The sequence below is a fragment of the Scyliorhinus torazame genome, chromosome 9 (genome assembly GCF_047496885.1).
Source record: "Scyliorhinus torazame isolate Kashiwa2021f chromosome 9, sScyTor2.1, whole genome shotgun sequence".
NCBI lineage: Eukaryota > Metazoa > Chordata > Chondrichthyes > Carcharhiniformes > Scyliorhinidae > Scyliorhinus > Scyliorhinus torazame.
The window spans coordinates 26,319,912-26,339,860 of record NC_092715.1 but is presented as its reverse complement, the minus strand read 5'-3'; the positions used below and the strand labels follow the sequence as shown (position 1 = coordinate 26,339,860).

At 49.3% G+C, this 19,949-nt stretch overlaps 1 protein-coding gene across 1 annotated transcript in view; it reads left to right on the top strand.

Moving 5' to 3' along the window:
• Positions 1-16,672, top strand: part of LOC140429126 (probable ATP-dependent RNA helicase DDX60) — a 205,073-nt gene extending 188,401 nt beyond the window's left edge. Inside the window, exons 32-37 of the mRNA XM_072515726.1 lie at positions 562-683; positions 6,260-6,407; positions 9,607-9,755; positions 11,771-11,922; positions 14,329-14,391; positions 15,744-16,672. Coding sequence (XP_072371827.1) covers positions 562-683; positions 6,260-6,407; positions 9,607-9,755; positions 11,771-11,922; positions 14,329-14,391; positions 15,744-15,849 — 740 coding nt within the window. The 3' untranslated portion in view covers positions 15,850-16,672. The remainder of the gene's footprint in view (positions 1-561; positions 684-6,259; positions 6,408-9,606; positions 9,756-11,770; positions 11,923-14,328; positions 14,392-15,743) is intronic.
• Positions 16,673-19,949: the final 3,277 nt, after the last annotated feature.

The window sequence follows — 19,949 nt, the reverse complement described above, 5'->3', positions numbered from 1 at the left end:
CAGGGTCCCCGGTTCGATTCCCGACTTGGGTCACTGTCTGTGCGGAGTCTGCACGTCCTCCCCGTGTGTGCGTGGGTTTCCTCCGGGTGCTCCGGTTTCCTCCCACAGTCCAAAGTTGTGTAGGTTAGGTGGATTGGCCATGCTAAATTGCCCTTAGTGTCCAAAATTGCCCTTAGTGTTGGGTGGGGTTACTGGGCTGTGGGGATAGGGTGCAGGTGTGGGCTTGGGTAGGGTGCTCTTTCCGAGAGCCGGTGAAATGAAAAATGAAAATCGCTCATTGTCACAAGTAGGCTTCAAATGAAGTTTCTGTGAGAAGCCCCTAGTTGCCACATTCCGGCGCCTGTTCAGGGAGGCTGGAACGGGAATTGAACTGTGCTGCTGGCCTGCCTTGGTCTGCTTTAAAAGCCTGCGATTTAACCCTGTGCTAAACCAGCCCCGCTATATGCAGACTCGATGGGCCGAATGACCTCCTTCTGCACAGTAAAATCTATGATTCTATATTGAGGGATGTCAGCCCGTGACCTGCACTTTCATCAGTTTGGTGCTTAATCTTTTCCACAGCTTCAAAGGTGTTCTCAGAAGAAGTGATGGAGAAATTGGTTCTTATTCTGGCAAACCTTTTTGGAAGGAACTACCTCCCACCATGCCTGAACGAAGAGGAGCTCACATTCGAACAGTCCAAGGTGAGTGACGGAAGAGATAATGTGGCCACATGTCCATGCACCTGTCATTCCCGCAAGCTAATACCTCCAGAGATGGGTCAGAAATTAAGCCAAGACCTGGTTGTGCGCGCCATAGGTCACTGTATCAGGGAGCCTGGGAATCTTCAAACCGGAGGGTTCCTGGCCCCCGCTTGGCAACTTGCTGATGGCCCAGTGTCACGTGGGCTGAGGGGGAACATAGCAACAGTAGGAGGTCATTCCACACTCTCCAATCTGTTCCACCATTCAGTAATGATATGGAGATGCCATGTCCACTCACCTGAGGAAGGAGCTGCACTCCGAAAGCTCGTGACTCCAAACAAATCTGTTGGACTTTAACCTGGTGCAAGACTTCTCACTGTGACCATTCAGTAAGGTTATGGCTGATCTGCCCCTGAACTTCACTCACCCATCTTGGCTCAAGAGGTTACAAAGAGACATGCACAGGCGAAGGGAATGGGCAATGAGACGGCAGACGGAGTAAAATGGGGGATATGGCTGCACGGTGGCACAATGGTTAACACTGCTGCCTACGGCACTGAGGGCCCGGGTTCGATTCTGGCCCTGGCTCACTGTCTGTGTGGAGTTTGAACATTCTCCCCACGTCTGCGTGGGTTTCACCCCCATAACCCAAAGGTGTGCAGGTTAGATGTATTGGCTATGCTAAATTGCCCGTTAATTGAAAAAATATTTAATTGAGGACTCTAAAATTTTTTTTTTAAAGAAAAAAAGAAAAATTAAAATGGGGTGCAATGTGAAGATATTCATTTCAATAGTAATGACAGAAGAGCAGAATGTTTTTTCGAAGGCGTGGGACTTGTAAATGCTGGCCTCCAGAGAGACTTGTGCTCAGAGAAGAACACAGGAAGTTTGCATATCGGCACGGCAGCAGTCAGGAAGGAAATGGCATGCTGGTATTTACTGCAAAGGAATTGGAATAAAAGAATAAAGAAGTCTTGCGACAGTTGTATGGGACTTTGGTAAGACCACATCTGGAATGCAGTGTGCAGTTTTGGTCTCCGCATTTCATTTTCACTGGACAAAATTCACTGACTCTGGGGTAGTCCTGGCGGATTGGAAAGTAGCAAACGTGACACCACTGTTTACAAAAGGAGGTAGGCAGAAAGCGGGTAATTATAGGCCAGTTCGCTTAACTTCGGTAGTAGGGAAGATGCTGGAATCTTTCATCAAGGAAGAAATAGTGAGGCATCTGGATGGAAATTGTCCCATTGGACAGACGCAGCAGGGGTTCATAAAGTCCAGGTTGTGCCTAACTAATTTAGTGGAATTTTTTGAGGACATTATCAGTGTGGTAGATAATGGAGAGCCAATGGATGTGGTATATCTGGATTTCCAGAAACCTTTTGACAAGGTGCCACACAAAAGGTTGCTGCATAAGATAAAGATGCATGGCATTAAGGGGAAAGTCGTAGCATGGATAGAGGATTGGTTAAATAATAGAAAGCAAAGAGTGGGGATAAATGGGTGTTTCTCTGGTTGGCAACCTGTAACTAGTGGTGTCCCTCAGGGATCAGTGTTGGGCACACAATTGTTCACAATTTACATAGATGATTTGGAGTTGGGGCCCAAGTGCAATGTGTCCAAGTTTGCAAACGACACTAAGATGAGTGGTAAAGCAAAAAGTGCAGAGGATACCGGAAGTCTGCAGAGGGATTTGGATAGGTTAAATGAATGGGCTAGGGTCTGGCAGATGGAATACACTGTTGACAAATGTGAGGTTATCCATTTTGGTAGGAATAACTGCAAAAGGGATTATTATTTAAATGATAAAATATTAAAACATGCTGCTGTGCAGAGGGACCTGGGTGTCCTAGTGCATGAGTCTCAGAAAGTTGGTTTACAGGTGCAACAGGTGATTAAGAAGGCAAATGGAGTTTTGCCCTTCATTGCTAGAGGGATGGAGTTTAAGACTGCAACTGTATAAGGTGTTAGTGAGGCCACACCTGGAGTATTGTGTTCAGTTTTGGTCTTACCTGAGGAAGGATGTACTGGCGCTGGAGGGCGTGCAGAGGAGATTTACTAGGTTAATCCCAGAACTGAGGGGGTTGGATTACGAGGAGAGGTTGAGTAGACTGGGACTGTATTTGTTGGATCTTAGAAGGATGCGGGGGGTACTTACAGAAACATATAAAATTATGAAGGTGTTATACCGTCAATTCACTGTGAGACCGTGAGAACGAGTGAATACAAGGCTTTATTATCCAGGAACACGCCTGCCAGTATCTGTTGTACAAATGAGTGCCACCCACAGGTGACCGGTCTATATATCCCCCGGTGAGGGCGGAGCCAGAGGCGGAGCCCACCGGGGTTCCAGCACAGTACCTGGAAGTAGACCGTATTATCATTTCCAGGTCATAGGTCACAGCACCATACAGACAGTTCATATTTAGGTGAATACATTCACCACAGAAAGGAATAGATAGGATCGATGCGGGCAGGTTGTTTCCACTGGCAGGTGAAAGCAGAACAAGGGGGCATATCCTCAAAATAAGGGGAAGTAGATTTAGGACTGAGCTTAGGAGGAACTTCTTCACCCAAAGGGTTGTGAATCTATGGAATTCTTTGCCCAGTGAAGCAGTAGAGGCTCCTTCATTAAATGTTTTCAAGATAAATATAGATCGTTTTTGAAGAATAAAGGGATTAAGGGTTATGGTGTTCGGGCGGGAAAGTGGAGCTGAGTCCACCAAAGATCAGCCATGATCTTATTGAACGGCGGAGCAGGCTCGAGGAAGATGGCCCACTCCTGCTCCTAGTTCTGATGTTCTTATGTTCATTTCATTGGAGTGGGATGGTGACTGTTCAGCATATTGTCCTCTGATACACTGATTAAATTGGGTCTATTTTCTCCGGCGTTTGGAAGAATCATAGAATCCAATTGGCCCATCCAGTCTGCATGGACCCTCCGAAAGAGAACTCTACAGAGGCCCACTCCATCACCCACCCTGCCCTCTTCCCGTAACTCTGTCACCTACCCGGCCCATCGCTGGGCACTTAAGGGCAATTCAGTGTGGCCAATCCACCTAACCTGCGCATCTTTGGACTGTGGGAGGAAACCGGAGCACCCGGAGGAAACCCACGCACACACGGGGAGAACGTGCAGACTCCACACGGACAGTCACCCAAGGCCGGAATCGAACCTGGGTCCCTGGCACTGCGAGGCAGCAGTGCTAAACACTGCGCCACCGTGCCAAATGAATGGTGGTCTCATTGAAACGTTCAAGATTATGAAGGGGCTTGACAGGGTAGATACTGAGAGATTGTCTGCCCTGGGCTGGGGAATCTGGAATACAATGGTAAGGTCTCAGGACAGGGGTCAATTATTTCAACAGCAGAACCTAAGACATATTGATGGCACGGTGGCACTGGGCAGACAACAGCCTTCGGGACTCATGCTCCCAGCTGCAGAGAATCGTATCTGTTCTCCCGACCCTATATTATGACTGAGTCCGGATGGCTGAATAAATTCCTCTCTTTTCCACTCCTGAGGTTGGTTATGGAAGCATCGGAAGTAGGATCAGGAGGAGACCATTCTGCCCTTCGCACCTGCTCCACCATTCAATACCCACACTCCAGCGCTCTTCCCATACCCTTGACACCTTTAGACTCTAGATATCTATCCATTTCCTTCTCAAACATATTCAGTGATTTGGCCTCCACAGCTTTCTGTGGTGGAGAATTCCACAGGTTCGCCACCCTCTGAGTCAAGCGGTTTCTCCTCATCTCAGTCCTAAATGGCCTATCCCGTATCCTGAGACTGTGAGCCCTTTGCTCTCGATACCCCCCAGCCAGAGAAAGGATTCTCCGTTCCGCTGGCAGCCCGTGGGTTTCTTGGTGGTGTGGGGTGGCCGCAATGGGAAATCCCATTGGCTGGCTGCAGGAAGGGAGAATCCCGCTGTCAGCGGCGGTCCGCTGCCGAGGAACACGCGCCCGGGGAGACGGCGAACTCGCCCGGGGAGACGAGGAACACGCCCCAACATCCCAGCATTTCACAGCTCAGTATGTTCTTGACCATATGTAAAGCTATTTGAACAATGAAGCCAGCCAGAACTCTTCACTTAATCAGTGAGGAACTGGTTTCATTGTTAAAAGCTCACCTAGACCCTTCTGTACCTCAGAATTCCTTTGTCATTCTCCATTTAAGTAACAAATGTTGCCCTTGCCAGTCATATCCACACCTTGAGAATGAATAAGAATAAAAGCTGTGTTTTTTTATGGGAGACAATCTCTTTGAAACTGTAATCGAGGGCGGCATGGTGGCGCAGTGGTTAGCACTGCTGCCTTACGGCGCCGAGGTCCCAGGTTCGAATCCCCGCCCTGGGTCACTGTCCGTGTGGTGTTTGCACATTCTCCCCGTATCTGTGTGCGTTTCACCCCCACAACCCAAAGATGTGCAAGGTAGATGGATTGGCCACGCAAATTGCCCTTTAATTGGAAAGAATGAATTGAGTACTCTAAATTTCATCGGTGTTTTCCAACGTGGATGCAATGACAATTAAAGTTCCTTTTGATTAAATTCCTCTATCAAGGTGTCATTAAAACAGACAGGGGGTCCTTAACATTCATAGATACATAGATATATAGAAGATAGGAGGAGGAGGAGACCTTGTAGCCCTTCGAGCCTGCTCCGCCATTCATCACGATCATGGCTGATCATCCAACTCAATAGCCTAATCCTGCTTTCTCCCCATAGCCTTTGATCCCATTCTCTCCAAGTGCTAAATCCAGCCGCCTCTTGAATATATTCAATGTTTTAGCATCAACTACTTCCTGTGGTAATGAATTCCACAGGCTCACCACTCTTTGTGTGAAGAAATGTCTCCTTATCTCTGTCCGAAATGGTCTACCCTGAATCCTCAGACTGTGACCCCTGGTTCTAGACACACCCATCATTGGTAACATCTTCCCTGTATCTATCCTGTCTAGTCCCGTTAGAATTTTGTAAGTCTCTATGAGATCCCCCCTCATTCTTCTGAATTCCAGCGAGAACAATCCCAACCTAGTCAATCTCTCCTCATACGACAGTCCCACCATCCCTGGAATCAGTCCGGTAAACCTTCGCTGCACTCCCTCGAGAGCAAGAACATCCTTCCTCAGAGAAGGAGACCAAACCTGCACAAAATACTCCACGTGTGGTGTCACCAAGGCCCTGTATAATTGCAGCAACACATCCCTGCTTCTATACTCAAAACCTCTCGCAATGAAGGCCAACATACCATTAGCCTTCTTTACCGCCTGCTGCACCTGCATGCTTACCTTCAATGACTCGTGCACAAGGACACCCAGATCCCATTGCACACTCCCCTCTCCCAATTTACAACCATTGAGGTAGTAATCTGCCTTCCTGTTTTTGCTTCCAAATTCCCCTTGCACAGTGACTTATTTTAGACCTTCTTTGTTGCTGGCAGTTTCTGGAGTGTGAAGATCTTGGTTTAGCTCACTGACGCACCTTAAACCCCATTGTTTCGACACGGGATAAATGGACGACTTTCTTAGATTCCACTCACACTCGGCATCTGACCATTGGATTTTCTTTTTAGGTATTTCTCGATGATCTCCCCGATGAGTTTGCAGCCTCCGTTCAGGAATACAACAGGACCGCGCTCCAGATCTTTGGGAACTTCTTTCTCTCCATCTCCAGTCAGGCCAATCTGGAAGAAGAATATGAGCTTCCTCTCTCGGGCACATGTAAGAGCTTCTGTGCATTGACAAACCAGCTTGATATTCATCCCCACTCTGTCGAGTTCAGGGTCAGAAGCAGTTCAAACTGATCTTTTAAGCTGGGGCCGTGAATATTGAGATCCGTGTTTGATTCATTCACTAGTTAGCCATCTGACTTCACTGATATCTCATTGCTATTTCTGTGCTACGTTTCAGGAGTGTTGAGCACCAGATCAGTTGGTAGAAGCAGCCTGTGTCCAAATGCAGCAAGACCTGGACAATATCCAGGCTTGGGCTGACAAGCGGCAAGTTACATTCGTGCCACACAAGTGCCAGACAATGACCATCTCCAATAGGGGAGAATCTAACCATTGCGCCTTGACAGTCAATGGCATTATCATCACTGAATCCCCCACCATCAACATCCTGGGGGCTACCATTGACCAGAAACTGAACTGCACTAGCCACATGTGGCTACAAGAGCAGGTCTGAGGTACTTTTAGAGAGTGTAACTCACCTCCTGACTCCCCAAAGCCTGTCCACCACCAACAAGGCACAAACTCCATTTATTTCCCGTCACTCCACATATTGAAAACTATTTGAGTTTAGTCAAGGCTGATGTAGATAGATTTTTGGAAATTAAGGGAATCAAGGAATATGGGGAGGGAGCAGGAAAGTGGAGTTTGGGTGAAAGGACAACCATAATCGTATCCAATCCTTTGGCCACAAGAGCTGGTGAGTGGCTGGTATTCTGCGGAAAGTAACTCACCAGCTCACTCGCTAAAGCCTGTCCACCATCTACAAGGCACAAGTCAGGAGTGTTATGGAATACTGCCCACTTGCCTGGATGAGTGCAGCTCCAACAACACTCAAGAAGCTCAACGCCATCCAGGACAAAGCAGCCCGCTTGATTGCTCCTCCTTCCACAAACATTCAAACCCTCCACCACCGACGCACAGTGGCAGCCGTGTGTACCATCTACAAGATGCACTGCAGGAACTCACCAAGGTTCCTTTGACAGCACCTTCCAAACCCATGACCACTGCCATCTAAAAGGACAAGGGCAGCAGACACATGGGAACATCACCACCTGGGGGTTCCCCTCCAAGTCACTCACCACCTTGACTTGGAAATATATCGCCGCTCCTTCACTGTTGCTGGGCCCGAATCCTGGAATTCCCTCCCTAACACCACAATGATGTGCTAAAACCTCAGGGACTGCCATTATTGGAGAAAGCAGCTCATTATTTACAATGGCAATTGGGAATGAGAAATGTTTGCTGGCCTCGCCAGTAACACCCACATCCCTTGTGTGAATAAAAAGAAATGGCTTTTTAAGAAATGGAAGCAGGAGTTGACACCATAAAGCCATCTTAACATATGATGTAGGAGCAAAAGTGGCCACTCAGCCCATCGAGCCTGCTCCACCATTCAATGAGATCATGACTGATCTGATATCCTCAATTCCACTTTCCCACCGAATCCCCTTGATTTCCTTACTGATTAAAAATGTGTCCATCTCAGTGAAAAAAAATAATTGCTTTAACACTCACTTGGGCAATACACCTGCTGGCTCACGGCCTGTCAATCCCTGGAAAGACAAAACCGGTCAGCTGTATTCCATCCCCTAGTCGCCACTCTCCGGCGCCTGTTCGGGTACACAGAGGGAGAATTAAGAATGTCCAATTCACCTAACAAGCACGTCTTTTGGGACTTGTGGGAGGAAACCGGAGCGGCCGGAGGAAACCCGCGCAGACACGGGGAGAACGTGCAGACTCCTCACAGACAGTGACCCTAGCCGGGATTTGAACCCGGGTCCCAGGCACTGTGTAGGAACAGTGCTGCCCACTGTGCTACCCGTGACGCCCATAGAAGCAGGAGTCGGCCATCTGGCCCCTCGAGCCTGCTCCGCCATTCAATAAGACCATGGCTGATCTTTTTGTGGACTCAGCTCCACTTTCCCGCCCGCTCACCGTAACCCTTAATTCCTTTACTGTTCAAAAATCTATCTACCTTTGCCTTAAAAATATTCAATGAGCTAGCCTCAACTGCTTCACTGGGCAGGGAATTCCACAGATTCACGACCCTTTGGCTGAACAAGTCCCTCCTCAACTCAGTCCTAAATCTGCTCCCCCTTATTTTGAGGTATGCCCCCTAATTCTAGTTTCACCCACCAGTGGACACCCTCCCTACTTCTACTTTATAGATTCCATTCATAATTTTATATGTTTCTGTAAGATCCCCCCTCATTTTTCTAAATTCCAATGAGTATAGCCCCAGTCGACTCAGTCTCTCCTCATAAGCCAAACCTCTCAACTGCGGAAACAGCCCAGTGAATCTCCTCTGCACCCCCTCCAGTGCCAGTACATCCTTTCTCATGTAAGGAGACCAAAACTGTGACCATGCAAGGTTTATAACAGGTTGGGACAGGTGTGAGGCTGTCAACGGGATCCTTCCAGGGGCCCAGAGGTCAATATAGCCCTTGAGGGGGAGGTCGGTCAAGGGACATGGGTACTGGCACAGGTTAGCACTTCCAGACTGGCACTGTCAACCTGTGACAAGAGGCAGTGTTGGGAGCTGCATGGGGAACGGCAGTGGGGAGTGGTCACTCAGGGGGATGGTGCCGGCAATGAATGTGGGGGGGGGGGAGAGCCCCCAAGACTTTCGTTCTGTGGGTTGGGGCGCCCTTTAAAGGCGGCAACCTAATCTGGAGCCGGTTCCCACCTCAAAGGGACCCCGCCCGGGCAGAGTGACGGCCGAAACCAACCGCGCCCACTGATTTAACCTTTGGCAAAGATGCACAAGATACTGTGCGAAAACTGGTCAGTTCCACTGGAGGGTTCGACGCCAGCTTCCCGTGTGAGCCGGACACTTTTGCCAAATTCTGGCGAGGTTCCGCCCAGTGCGTTGTTGCGATCTGAAATTCTCTGCCTGACAAGTGGAGGATGGGGTTTCAATTGCAGCATTCAAAAGAGAAGTGGATAAACACTTGAAGGTGCAAAATTACAGGCTTATTGGAGAGAACAGGGGGAACGGGGAGTAATTGGAGATATCTTTCAAAGAACCAGCACAGAGATGATGGGCTGAATGGTGTCCTTCCGTGCTCTGCACGCAGGGAATAGAAGGAACGTCTGGGTTGCCCCTGGCTGGTTGAGTAATCTGCTTGTGCATTTGATGACAATTGATGGTGAATATCTGACAATGGTATCCATGTTTTTTTGTCCAGCGTTTAAGGGTCTCCAGTTACCTGAAGCCATTGACTTCGCCTCGGAGCTGGCCAAGTCCTTGAAGAGTCCGACAACAGCGGTATCACCATTTGCCTGCTTATCTGGACACACTGATTTGGACCTATTTAAAATGGGCGTTGTGGATCCAGTAAGTTCCTTTCCTCACCTAATACTAACGTCACCAGGGGGCAGTGAAAGACACCAGAGATTAGATTGGCCAACCATTCCAATGAGCTGGTGCAGCCCACACCCCCAACCTCTTCTGTACAGCGAGATTCTGTGAGGTGGCGTATCTCCAATGGAAAGTCTCGGCCAATAGCTTGGACAAGAGTCAAAGGTGCATCTATGACATCCGAAAGCTTAATCAGATGTCATCTTATTTTAGTATTCAGCATCTTGCCTGAGTCAGAAAGTTGTGGCTTCAAGGTCGCACAAAGTTGGTTCACACGTGCAACAGGTGATTAAGAAGGCAAATGGAGTTGTGTCCTTCATTGCTAGAGGGATGGAATTTAAGACTAGGGAGGTTATGCTGCAATTGTATAAGGTGTTAGTGAGGCCACACCTGGAGTGTTGTGTTCAGTTTTGGTCACCTTACCCGAGAAAGGACGTACTGGCACTGGAGGGTGTGCAGAGGAGATTCACTAGGTTGATCCCAGAGTTGAGGGGGTTGGATTACCAGGAGAGATTGAGTAGGCTGGGACTGTACTCGTGGAATTTAGAAGGATGCGGGGACATCTTATAGAAACATATAAAATTATGAAGGGAATAGATAGGATAGATGTGGGCAGGTTGTTTCCACTGGCGGGTGAAAGCAGAACTAGGGGGCATAGCCTCAAAATAAGGGGAAGTAGATTTAGGACTGAGCTTAGGAGGAACTTCTTCACCCAAAGGGTTGTGAAGCTATGGAATTCCTTGCCCAGTGAAGCAGTAGAGGCTCCTTCATTAAATGTTTTTAAGATAAAGATAGATAGTTTTTTGAAGAATAAAGGGATTAAGGGTTATGGTGTTCAGGCCGGAAAGTGGAGTTGAGTCCACAAAAGATCAGCCATGATATCATTGAATGGCGGAGCAGGCTCGAGGGGCCAGATGGCCTACTCCTGCTCCTAGTTCTTAAGTCCTTATGTTCAAAGGCTGCATAATTGAGGAGTCTGTGAGCTATTGATCCGAGGACAGTCTACCTGCTCGGAATGATCCTCCTGGAATTATTTCAAACACTACCGCCAGCAAGGCAGCTCATTCGGTCCTTATGGGATCCTGCTGTGTGCGGATTGGCTGTCATGTTTCCCACATTGTAACAGTGACTACACTTCAAAAGGCACGTCATTGAAAATTAGCAGAACATTAGTGTGAATTGATATTTCACCCCCTCTACCCCTTTCCCCCTCCCCCTCTCCTTCTTCCCTCACCTCTCCCCTCCCCCTCTCCTTCCATTCTCACCCTCTCTAAGCCACAGATAATTTTGTGCATCTCAATTTGGCCACCCCTTAGCTTCCCCTGTTCTGAGGAAAACAAACCGAGCCTATCCAATCTCTCCTCATAGCCGCAATTTTCCAGCTCTGTCCTCACCCCTTCCAATCCCTTCACTCCCTTTGGTTCCACTCACCTCACCTGTCATGAGGGGAGTGTTATGTTCTGTGTTATTCCCGTAGTACAGATGCACACAGAAAATCTAGTTCTTTGATTAGAAAGATGATTTATTAACAAGATGAGCACTTGGAAAGATAACTAACGAATTGTGATACAAACAGTAACGAATAAATGAATTCAATGAATTCTCCTGGAGCTACTTCTAGTGCGACTATGCTCCTGTACGACCTACTGCCAACTGCCGGATATCTGGAGTCACTTGGGTAGATCTCTATCGCCACCAGCTGGTTGGAGGTTGCATTGGCAACCTTATACATTGATAGACAATTAGATACAAACTGCTCAGGCATATCACCACACTCCTCCTCTTCAATTCCCTCTGATCCACTCTAAATTCCATTCCCCTCCCCTCTCATCGCTTTCCCTCTCTGGATGTCAGCAGTGGTAAATGGGTATCCCGGGAGAAAGAACCCACAGAGGGACTGCCTGTACACTCCAGGCCTCCCACGTACGGTGGTTACCACAGGAACTGCACTTGTACAATAACAATGTGGATGTGCTTTTTTCCCCTTTCAGATTGTTTTCCGCACACTTGGAATTCACACAAACAACATCCCTGTCCTGCACTTGAAGTATTACGACAAACAAGGCAGGGAGATGCCTATTAATGCCTATGCACTTGACTTCTACAAGCATGGCTGTTTAGGTGCTTTGCACACCGATAACGGGTGAGGAATGAGTGTCTAATCGTGCATTTATTAATCGCTTAATTGCTGCAGACTGCCCATTTCTCTCTCCATCCAGGTCTCAGTTTACGTCCTTATCAAATCCGTAATCCATGCTTTTCTTAACTCCAGACTCGACTTTGCCGGTGCACTCTGGAGCATCCCACATTCCGCAAACCTGAGCCACCCAGAACTCTGCACCCCGCTCTCCACTCGCACCATGTCCCCGTCCTCGGGCACCACGCGCTCCTTCATCCACACTGGCTCCCAATCTGGCAATGCCATGAATGTGAAATTCTCTGCCGCAATTCTCCATTTTGGAGACTAAGGGCGGGGTTCTCCCCTCCCCGACGCTAAAATCGTATTTGGCGATCGGGCGGAGAATCCTCGTTTGCGACCCAATCGGGGCCAGTGCTGTTTTTCAGATGCGACGGCGTCAGCATGTCGCTTTGGGGCCCTCCCCCGATGCTCCGACCCCGATGGGCTGAGTTCCCGACCGCGCGGGCCGCGTGTGGTCTGAGTTTTTGTAAACCAGGCGTGGCGGCTGCGGACTGTGTCCAGCGTCGCAACAGTTGGGCAGGAGCCGTGCTGCTGGCAGGGGGGTGCTTCGGCGAGGGCTGGGGGCGTCTAGGGCATGCACGGCCGCGGATCTGGCAATTCTCCGGCCGTTTATGTCGGGAACACCGGGGGTTTTACCCGGAGCAGCTGCTAGCTCCCCACCGGGCAGAGCATCGGTGCGGGGGCGCCGCCGACTTTTTCATTGTAAAACGTGGGGCGAAATTCTCCTACCCGCCCCGCCACATTTCTGCCCCGACCGGCCGGCGGGAGTCTCCGTAACACCGGCCGGTCAATGGGGTTTCCCATTGTGGGGCAGCCCCACGCCGTCGGGAAACCCCCGGGCGCCGGCAAAACGGAGAATCCCGCCGGCGGAGAATGACGCCCCAGACACTTCCTCCGGACATAGCCTCAAAATCAGAGAATCCAGCCCACAGTCTCCCAAGTGGACAAATCACCCCTCAGTGTTTCCGCTGGGATTGAAAAGCGTGCCAATCATATTAACATTGGGCGTGCTGCTCAGTAAGCGAGCCAGGACATGAAGACGGGCCAGAACCCTGCTGGCACGAATTCGGAGCAATTCCCGGCCCAGCGGGTGTTCTAACCACTGGGGCTGGAGTTAGCACCAAAGAGCCTGGCAGCTCGAGTTGTTTTTAAGCGCTCCACTTACCACACACTCACTGCAGCCACCACAATGGCTCATCGGAAGACCTGCCCCCCCCCCCCCCCCCCCCCCGCCCCGGGTCCGGGAGTCCGAGGTGGTCCCACAGCTCCATGTCAGTGAGGAGCAGAGGGACACTCTCTTCCCCAGGGTGGGCCACAGACTCTAGTCTGCCCTCCTGAACACCGCCTGCGATGTGGTGGCACAGGCAGCCAGCGCTACCACCCCCCCCCCCCCCGCCCCCGTGGCTTCTAAGTAGCACCAAAGGGGTGCATTTAAAACACATACTGCAGCAATGGTGATCTGAGCCAGGCCACCCCGATCCCGAGGGGGACACCCAGAGTCCACGGACTTGGCACCATGGCGCTCCCACTGCTGCCCCCGGCCCTGGCAGCTATCCCCCAGCAAGCCCGGCAATTTGAGGGATTTTCAGTGTTTTTTAGTCTCCCGCTGCCCCTCCGCAGGCATGCCACCCAGGCCCGGATTGTCAACACTTGCACTAATTCGTGCCGTGAGACTTCCTAAGAGCGTGGAGCTTTCCGGAAGGGTGAAACATGAAAGTGTACAAGCCGTTAATGCTATTAAAATCCAAGTGAATAATGGTTTTACATGGATCCACTGGCGTGGGGCGCAAACATCGATATTGTAACCGACAAGGGACCTGAGCATGGGGTTGGAATTGACGCGGGTCGCAAACCTCGAATTTTCACTTGCGAACGCTTCTCGACCGAATCACAATTCGTGCTTCTGCCGTCTCGAAGCGGAGAATTCAGCCCCTCACCTTTATTATAAAATCCTTCCATGTTCCCTACCTCCCTCTCTCTCTCTCCAATCCTCACCAACCCCAGAACCCTGTGAAACATCTACACAGCTCATTTTCACACCTTGCACACCCCCCGACCTTGGTCGCTCCACGATTGGTAGCCAGGCCTTCAGTTGCCTGGGTCTCAAGCTGTGGAGTTCCCTCCCAACACATCCCCGGCTCTCTCTCTCACTCTCCTCCTCTAAGACACTCCTTAAAACCTACCTCTTTCTCCAAACCTTTGGCCATGGAACCTAACATCACTGCCTGCAGCTTGGTGTAATAGTTTGTTTGATCATCACTCCGACGACCTCACAAGCGCTATACAAATATAAGTTGCATCATCTTTTGTTCATGAGCGCTGAATTTGATTCCCCCTTTCATTTATTAGGTTACACAGAGGAGATGCCTTCCACCTGGTCAAAGATTTCATGTTAGTAATTGCTGCAATCAGGTAAAACTGCTTTTGCCCTTCAATCAAGGGAGATTCTATTGTTCAATATAATTTTATTTCAATATATGTTATTTTATTTTAATTAATTTTATTCACTGGATGATTTACCAAATCTTACATAGTATCTTGGGTAGCTGCAAGACTGTAAAACATCGAAACATAGAAGAGGAGGAAGCCATTTAGTCCATCAAGCCTTTTCTCCCATTCAATTAGATCATGGTTGAATTGTATCTGCACTCCATTTACTGCCCTTGGTTCCATTTATTGAATGCTCTTTGAGTATAGTCAAGACTGAGGTAGATAGATTTTTCGAACTGAAGGGAATCAAGGAATATGGGGAGGGAGCAGTAAAATGTTCAGGTCGCAAATCAGCCATAATTGTATCAAACCCTCTGGCTACAAGAGCTAGTCAGTGGCTAGTTTTCTGCGGAAAGTAACTCACCACCTCACTCCCGAGAGCCTGTCCACCACCTACAAGGCACAAGTCAGGAGTGTAATGGAATACTCCCCTCTTGCCTGGATGAGTGCAGCTCCAACAACACTCAAGAAGCTCAACATCATCCAGGACAAAGCAGCCCTCTTGATTGGCGCTCAATCCGTGATCTTAAACATTAATTCCCTCCACCACTGACATACACCGGTAGCATCTAGAAGGACGAGGGTGGTATATACATGGGAGTGCCACCACCAGTAAGTTCCCCTCCAACCCGCACACAGTCCTGACTTGGAAATGTATCGCCGTTCCTTCACTGCCGTTGTGTCAAAATCTTGGAACTCCCTCCCGAGCTGCATGCACCATATGGACTGCAGCAGTTCATAAAGATGCCATCACCTTCGCAAGCAAAATTGCTGGCCTGGCTGGCGATGCCCACATGCCATGAAAGAAAAGGTAGCCTCGAGTGGCCCCGTGGCCTACTCATAATAATAATCTTTATTGTCACAAGTAGGCTTACATTAACACTGCAATGAGGTTACTGTGAAAATCCCCTAGTCGCCACATTCCGGCGCCTGTTCGGGTACACGGAGGGAGAATTCAGAATGTCCAAATCACCTAACAGCACGTCTTTCGGGACATGTGGGAGGAAACCGGAGCACCCGGAGGAAACCCACGCAGACACGGGGAGAACGTGCAGACTCCACACAGACAGTGACCCAAGCCGGGAATCGAACCTAGGACCCTGGAACTGTGAAGCAACAGTGCTAACCACTATGCTACCGTGCCGCCCTCAATCCTGTTCCAATCGATGATGTTCATAAAACCCTCCACTGGATCCCCAGGCCTAGAGGTGAGCTGAGTTGGAGATCACTGCGTAATACTCACTGTCCTGTCCTGTTCTGTTCTGTTTTGGCAGCAACTCTCTCACACTCCTCTGCGAAAATGAAGATGACCCCGTTGTGTTAGCGTTTCAGCAACTGAAAGAAAGCTACCAGAAGAAGTTCCAGGGGGTTTGTAACTAAGGTCACTGATATAAGAAGTTCGGGGGACAGCATTTTCCTGCCAAACTCCTCCACTGCGCTGAAGGATAATGCTTGCCAAGCTCTTTGTGATGTTCTGATGAGAAGCGATAAGACGCTGTGAATTTCTTTTATTGATACATTTACGACGCATAAAAATTGAACATTGGTCCTCTCAGGAATATTTCTAATGTGTGCTTGACGTGTTACTGAGACCAGTATTTTAATTCCAGATTTATGTAATTTAAGTTAGTCGTCGTGGTAGGATTTGAACTCAAGTCTCCAGACCATTAATCTTTGGATTGCTACTCCAGTAATGTAGCCACTATTAAACCCCTTTCGCTCTGTTTGTATACTTTACCAATTAACCTGTTAGCGCTGGGGTATAAATCAAGGGAGACTCCTGGGATGATTGTACCATCATTCTGGGAAGGAGGATCCGCATGAAAAAAACCTGCATTCAGATATAGTGTTCAGCTTTCATATCAATAAATCTTGTGGAAATATTGAAGAATGGAAACAGTCCATTTGATACTTTTTTCAGCAGCTCTGCTTCTCAGCCAGCGGTTCTGGATTCAAGCTGCGATCGAGGACACGTTGGCCACGGCTGGAGTGTCCATCATCCGGCTCAACAAATTGATAGCAGGGCTAGTCCCCTCTATCTTTGTCCTATGTTCCCCCAGAGGGACAAAAGGCGTGCGTGACGCTGCGAAACAAATTAAAGTTCCGGTCTCGCTTGCAAGTGGAAATGTCTACTTCATCCAAACTTTTCATCCTGCTGAAGAGCTTTCATCAGATCATTTAAATAAAGCACAAGTTTAATCACTTTCTTTCTGAAGTGAATAATAATTTGTTTACGGTTGTACTCGGAATTTCATCAGGACAACTTTTCTGACTTCCGTTCCTGAGCAACGCTATAGACAGAAGTCGGGAATGAGGTGTGGAGACACATTTTTCAAAGTCACTGCACCATTTAGAATGTCATTTTCCTTTACATGGGATGTGGGCGTCGCTGGGCGGGGCCAGCATTTGTTGCCCATCCCTAATTGCCCTTGAGCTGAGTGGCTTGCTGGGCCATTTCAAAGGGATGTTAAGAGCCAATCACATTGCTGTGGGACTGGAGCCACATGTCGGCCAGACCAGGTAAGGACGGCAGACTTCCTTCCCTGAAGGACTTTAGTGAACCAGATGGGTTTTCATGACAATCAATGGTAGCTGTCATGGTCACCATTTCGGAGACTAGCTTTATATCCCTTGTTTTATTAAATTAACTGGAATTCCTCCAGCTGCTGTGGTGGGATTCTGACTGTAATCTCCAGAACATTAGCCTGGGCCTCTAGATTATTAAGGCAGTGACATAACCACTGAAGATTCTCCAGTACGTTGAACCAACACATGCAGTCGACCTAGATCAAGTATTGGTGCCTATGAGGGGCGAAATTCCTTTTTCTGTTTTCCAGGGAATCCACCTTTCGTATCGCAGCACTATTGCTGCCTCTATGACAGAAGGTGCTGATGTCAAATCCCAGGCCCAGGGAGTCCTAACAAGAAAAACAGGAACACCCGCATTTAGTTTGGGGCTGACAGCCAGCATAAAGTTGTCTCTGGTTTGTAATCCCTTCCCCGCAATGCGTCAATTTCAAGTAACGCTAAAATGCTCCCAAAATATCGGGGCAAACACCAATAGTGACCGATTATTACAGCTAGGGAGGAAGTGTTCCTGTCACGGTCTGTCGGACAGTTAAATAGCCCCTGTAAATCTTTTCACTATTTCACTTCATTCGCTCCAAGGGAAGAGTGTGGTTATATAAAAATATCAATGTCTTCCTGTTGATGCGGACTCAGCTCCGTTGTAGAGATGTCAAGTGAAGTTTGGCACAGGGCGAAGAGAGGTAGAGGGTGAAGAGTGACACTGAGTGACACAGGGTGAAGAATTGCAGAGAGTGAAGAGTGACACAGTTTGAAGTGTGGCACTCAGTGAAGAGTGGCACAGGATTAAGAGTTGCACAGGGTGAAGGATGGCACAGGGTGAAGAGTTGCACAAGGTCAAGGGTGACACAGGGTGAAGAATGCACAGAGTGCAGAGAGTGAAGAGTGGCAGAGAGTGAAAAGTGGGAGAGAGTAAAGAGTGGCAGAGAGTAAAGAGTGGCAGAGAATGAAGAGTGTGGGCAGGGTGAAGAGTGGCAAAGTGTGAAGAGTGACACAGGGTACAGGGCGAAGGGTGGCACTGGGTGAAAGGTGGTACAGATTGAAGAGTGACACAGGGAGAAGAGTGGCAGAGAGTGAAGGGTGGCACAGAATGAAGAGTTGTACAGGATGAGGAGTGATACAGAGTGAAGAGTGTGCAAAAGTTGAAGGGTGTCACAGAGTGAAGATTGGCAGAGGGTGAAGAGTATCCTCATGTTGAACGATGACACAGGGTGAAGGGTGGCACAGGCTGGAGGGTGTCACTGGTTGGACCAACATTGCTCATCCCGAATTGGCTTTAAGAAAGTGCCATGTTGAACCGCTGCTGTGCTTGAAGTGTAGGTACACCCACAGTGCTGTTAGTGAGGGATTTCGACTTGGTCAAGGCCTGAGAGAGATAAATAGGGTGAAAGACAGCATTTCAGAATTTGATCAGAATAACTGCCTGAGTTTTGGGGAAATTAGGGGCTGGATTCGCCGTTTTGGGGACTATGTCCCCACGCCCTCATAAAAACTGTGGCCTTTCACGGCAGTGAAACTGGCATCAAAAGACCACATATTCCTAGCCCCGCAGGGGGCTAGCAGTGACCCGTCGTGAATCTAGTAGCTTTTGCTGCAGATACGAACCCCCGCACTGCCGGGTCAGGCACGCACGGCGGCAGCCTCCAGCGGACGCGTCGTGCTCCATGGCGGACTCAGACCGCGGAGCTGGTCTTCCTACATAGTGCCCCTGATCGGCCACGCACCCGACCCGGACCGCCCGCCCAGAAATAGCCCGGTCCCGTATGATGCCCCCCCCCCCGCCCCCTGCTGCAGCCGCCGTGCGAGTATCCCGAATGGAGGACCGCATTAGAAATACGCCGTCGGTGCGAAGAATAGCGGGTCGGGCCGCAATGCCCACAGGTAGGGGATACGCGGCGAGTGCGCCGCTTTTCGGGGGCCGGTGAAGCGGGGAACCGGCGCCGGTCCTGATTCCATGCGTGGAAATAGATTCTCCGCCCCAGCGCCGGAAGCGATTTCTGCGTCGGGGTGCGGAGAACCCCGCCCAAGGTCTTTGCTGAGAATAAAGTATTGTGCAGAATTCTGCATTGAAAATTAAATTACCGCTCTTTGAAGTGCATATGAGGCAGATTTGATTGGAATTATCATGGTGAGGGAGCGTTCAGAGGCTGAGGGAATTACAAGCGGGAACAGGAGAAGCACCGGGATCCATGATTTCTCTCCCTGGCCCTTGGACCAATGGCAGTGAAGATTTTTAGCTCAGATACAAATCCCTAAACAGCAGATTGCAAATTTCAATTTGCTTTTCAAAATCTGGAAATACACCAGCATTATCGGTAAGTGTCGGCGTGGTTACAGGCTTTTCGGAGAACGTGAAGGCGCGGGGAGTAGATGGCAAGTCGGAAGGGTTGATTAGAGAGTTGAAGGCTCTGCCACTGAGGGTAAGGAGGAGGGAGGAAGGAGGATGGGCATTGTCTTAAAGGATTTCAGTTTAATTATTAGAAATCCAGACTGAAAATTAAAAATGAGAAACTATGGGAGCAACTTACCAGCCGCGTCGCGCCCGACCTGGTGTTGGTACGAGGCCATTGATCTCGCGAGATTTGCGCCCAAACCTTCGATCAAACCAAATTTTCGACTGAACCTCACGAGACGTCGCGATCTGGATCAAGTCTCACCCTCACTGGGCATAACCCGGATCAGCATATGCAAATGAACTATTAGGCTCATTTAATTATGCGTTTGCCGGAATCTCCCGCCACCCGGGATATAACGGCCGAGTCTGGGATAACTCGCTTACCGCTGGTTTCCACAAACGAGGATCAGTCGTAACGGCACCTAGGGAGGCCATTAGAGACTCCTGTGTGGTCGGGGACAGGGCAGGGTGGCACCCTGGTACTCCCGCAGACACCCAG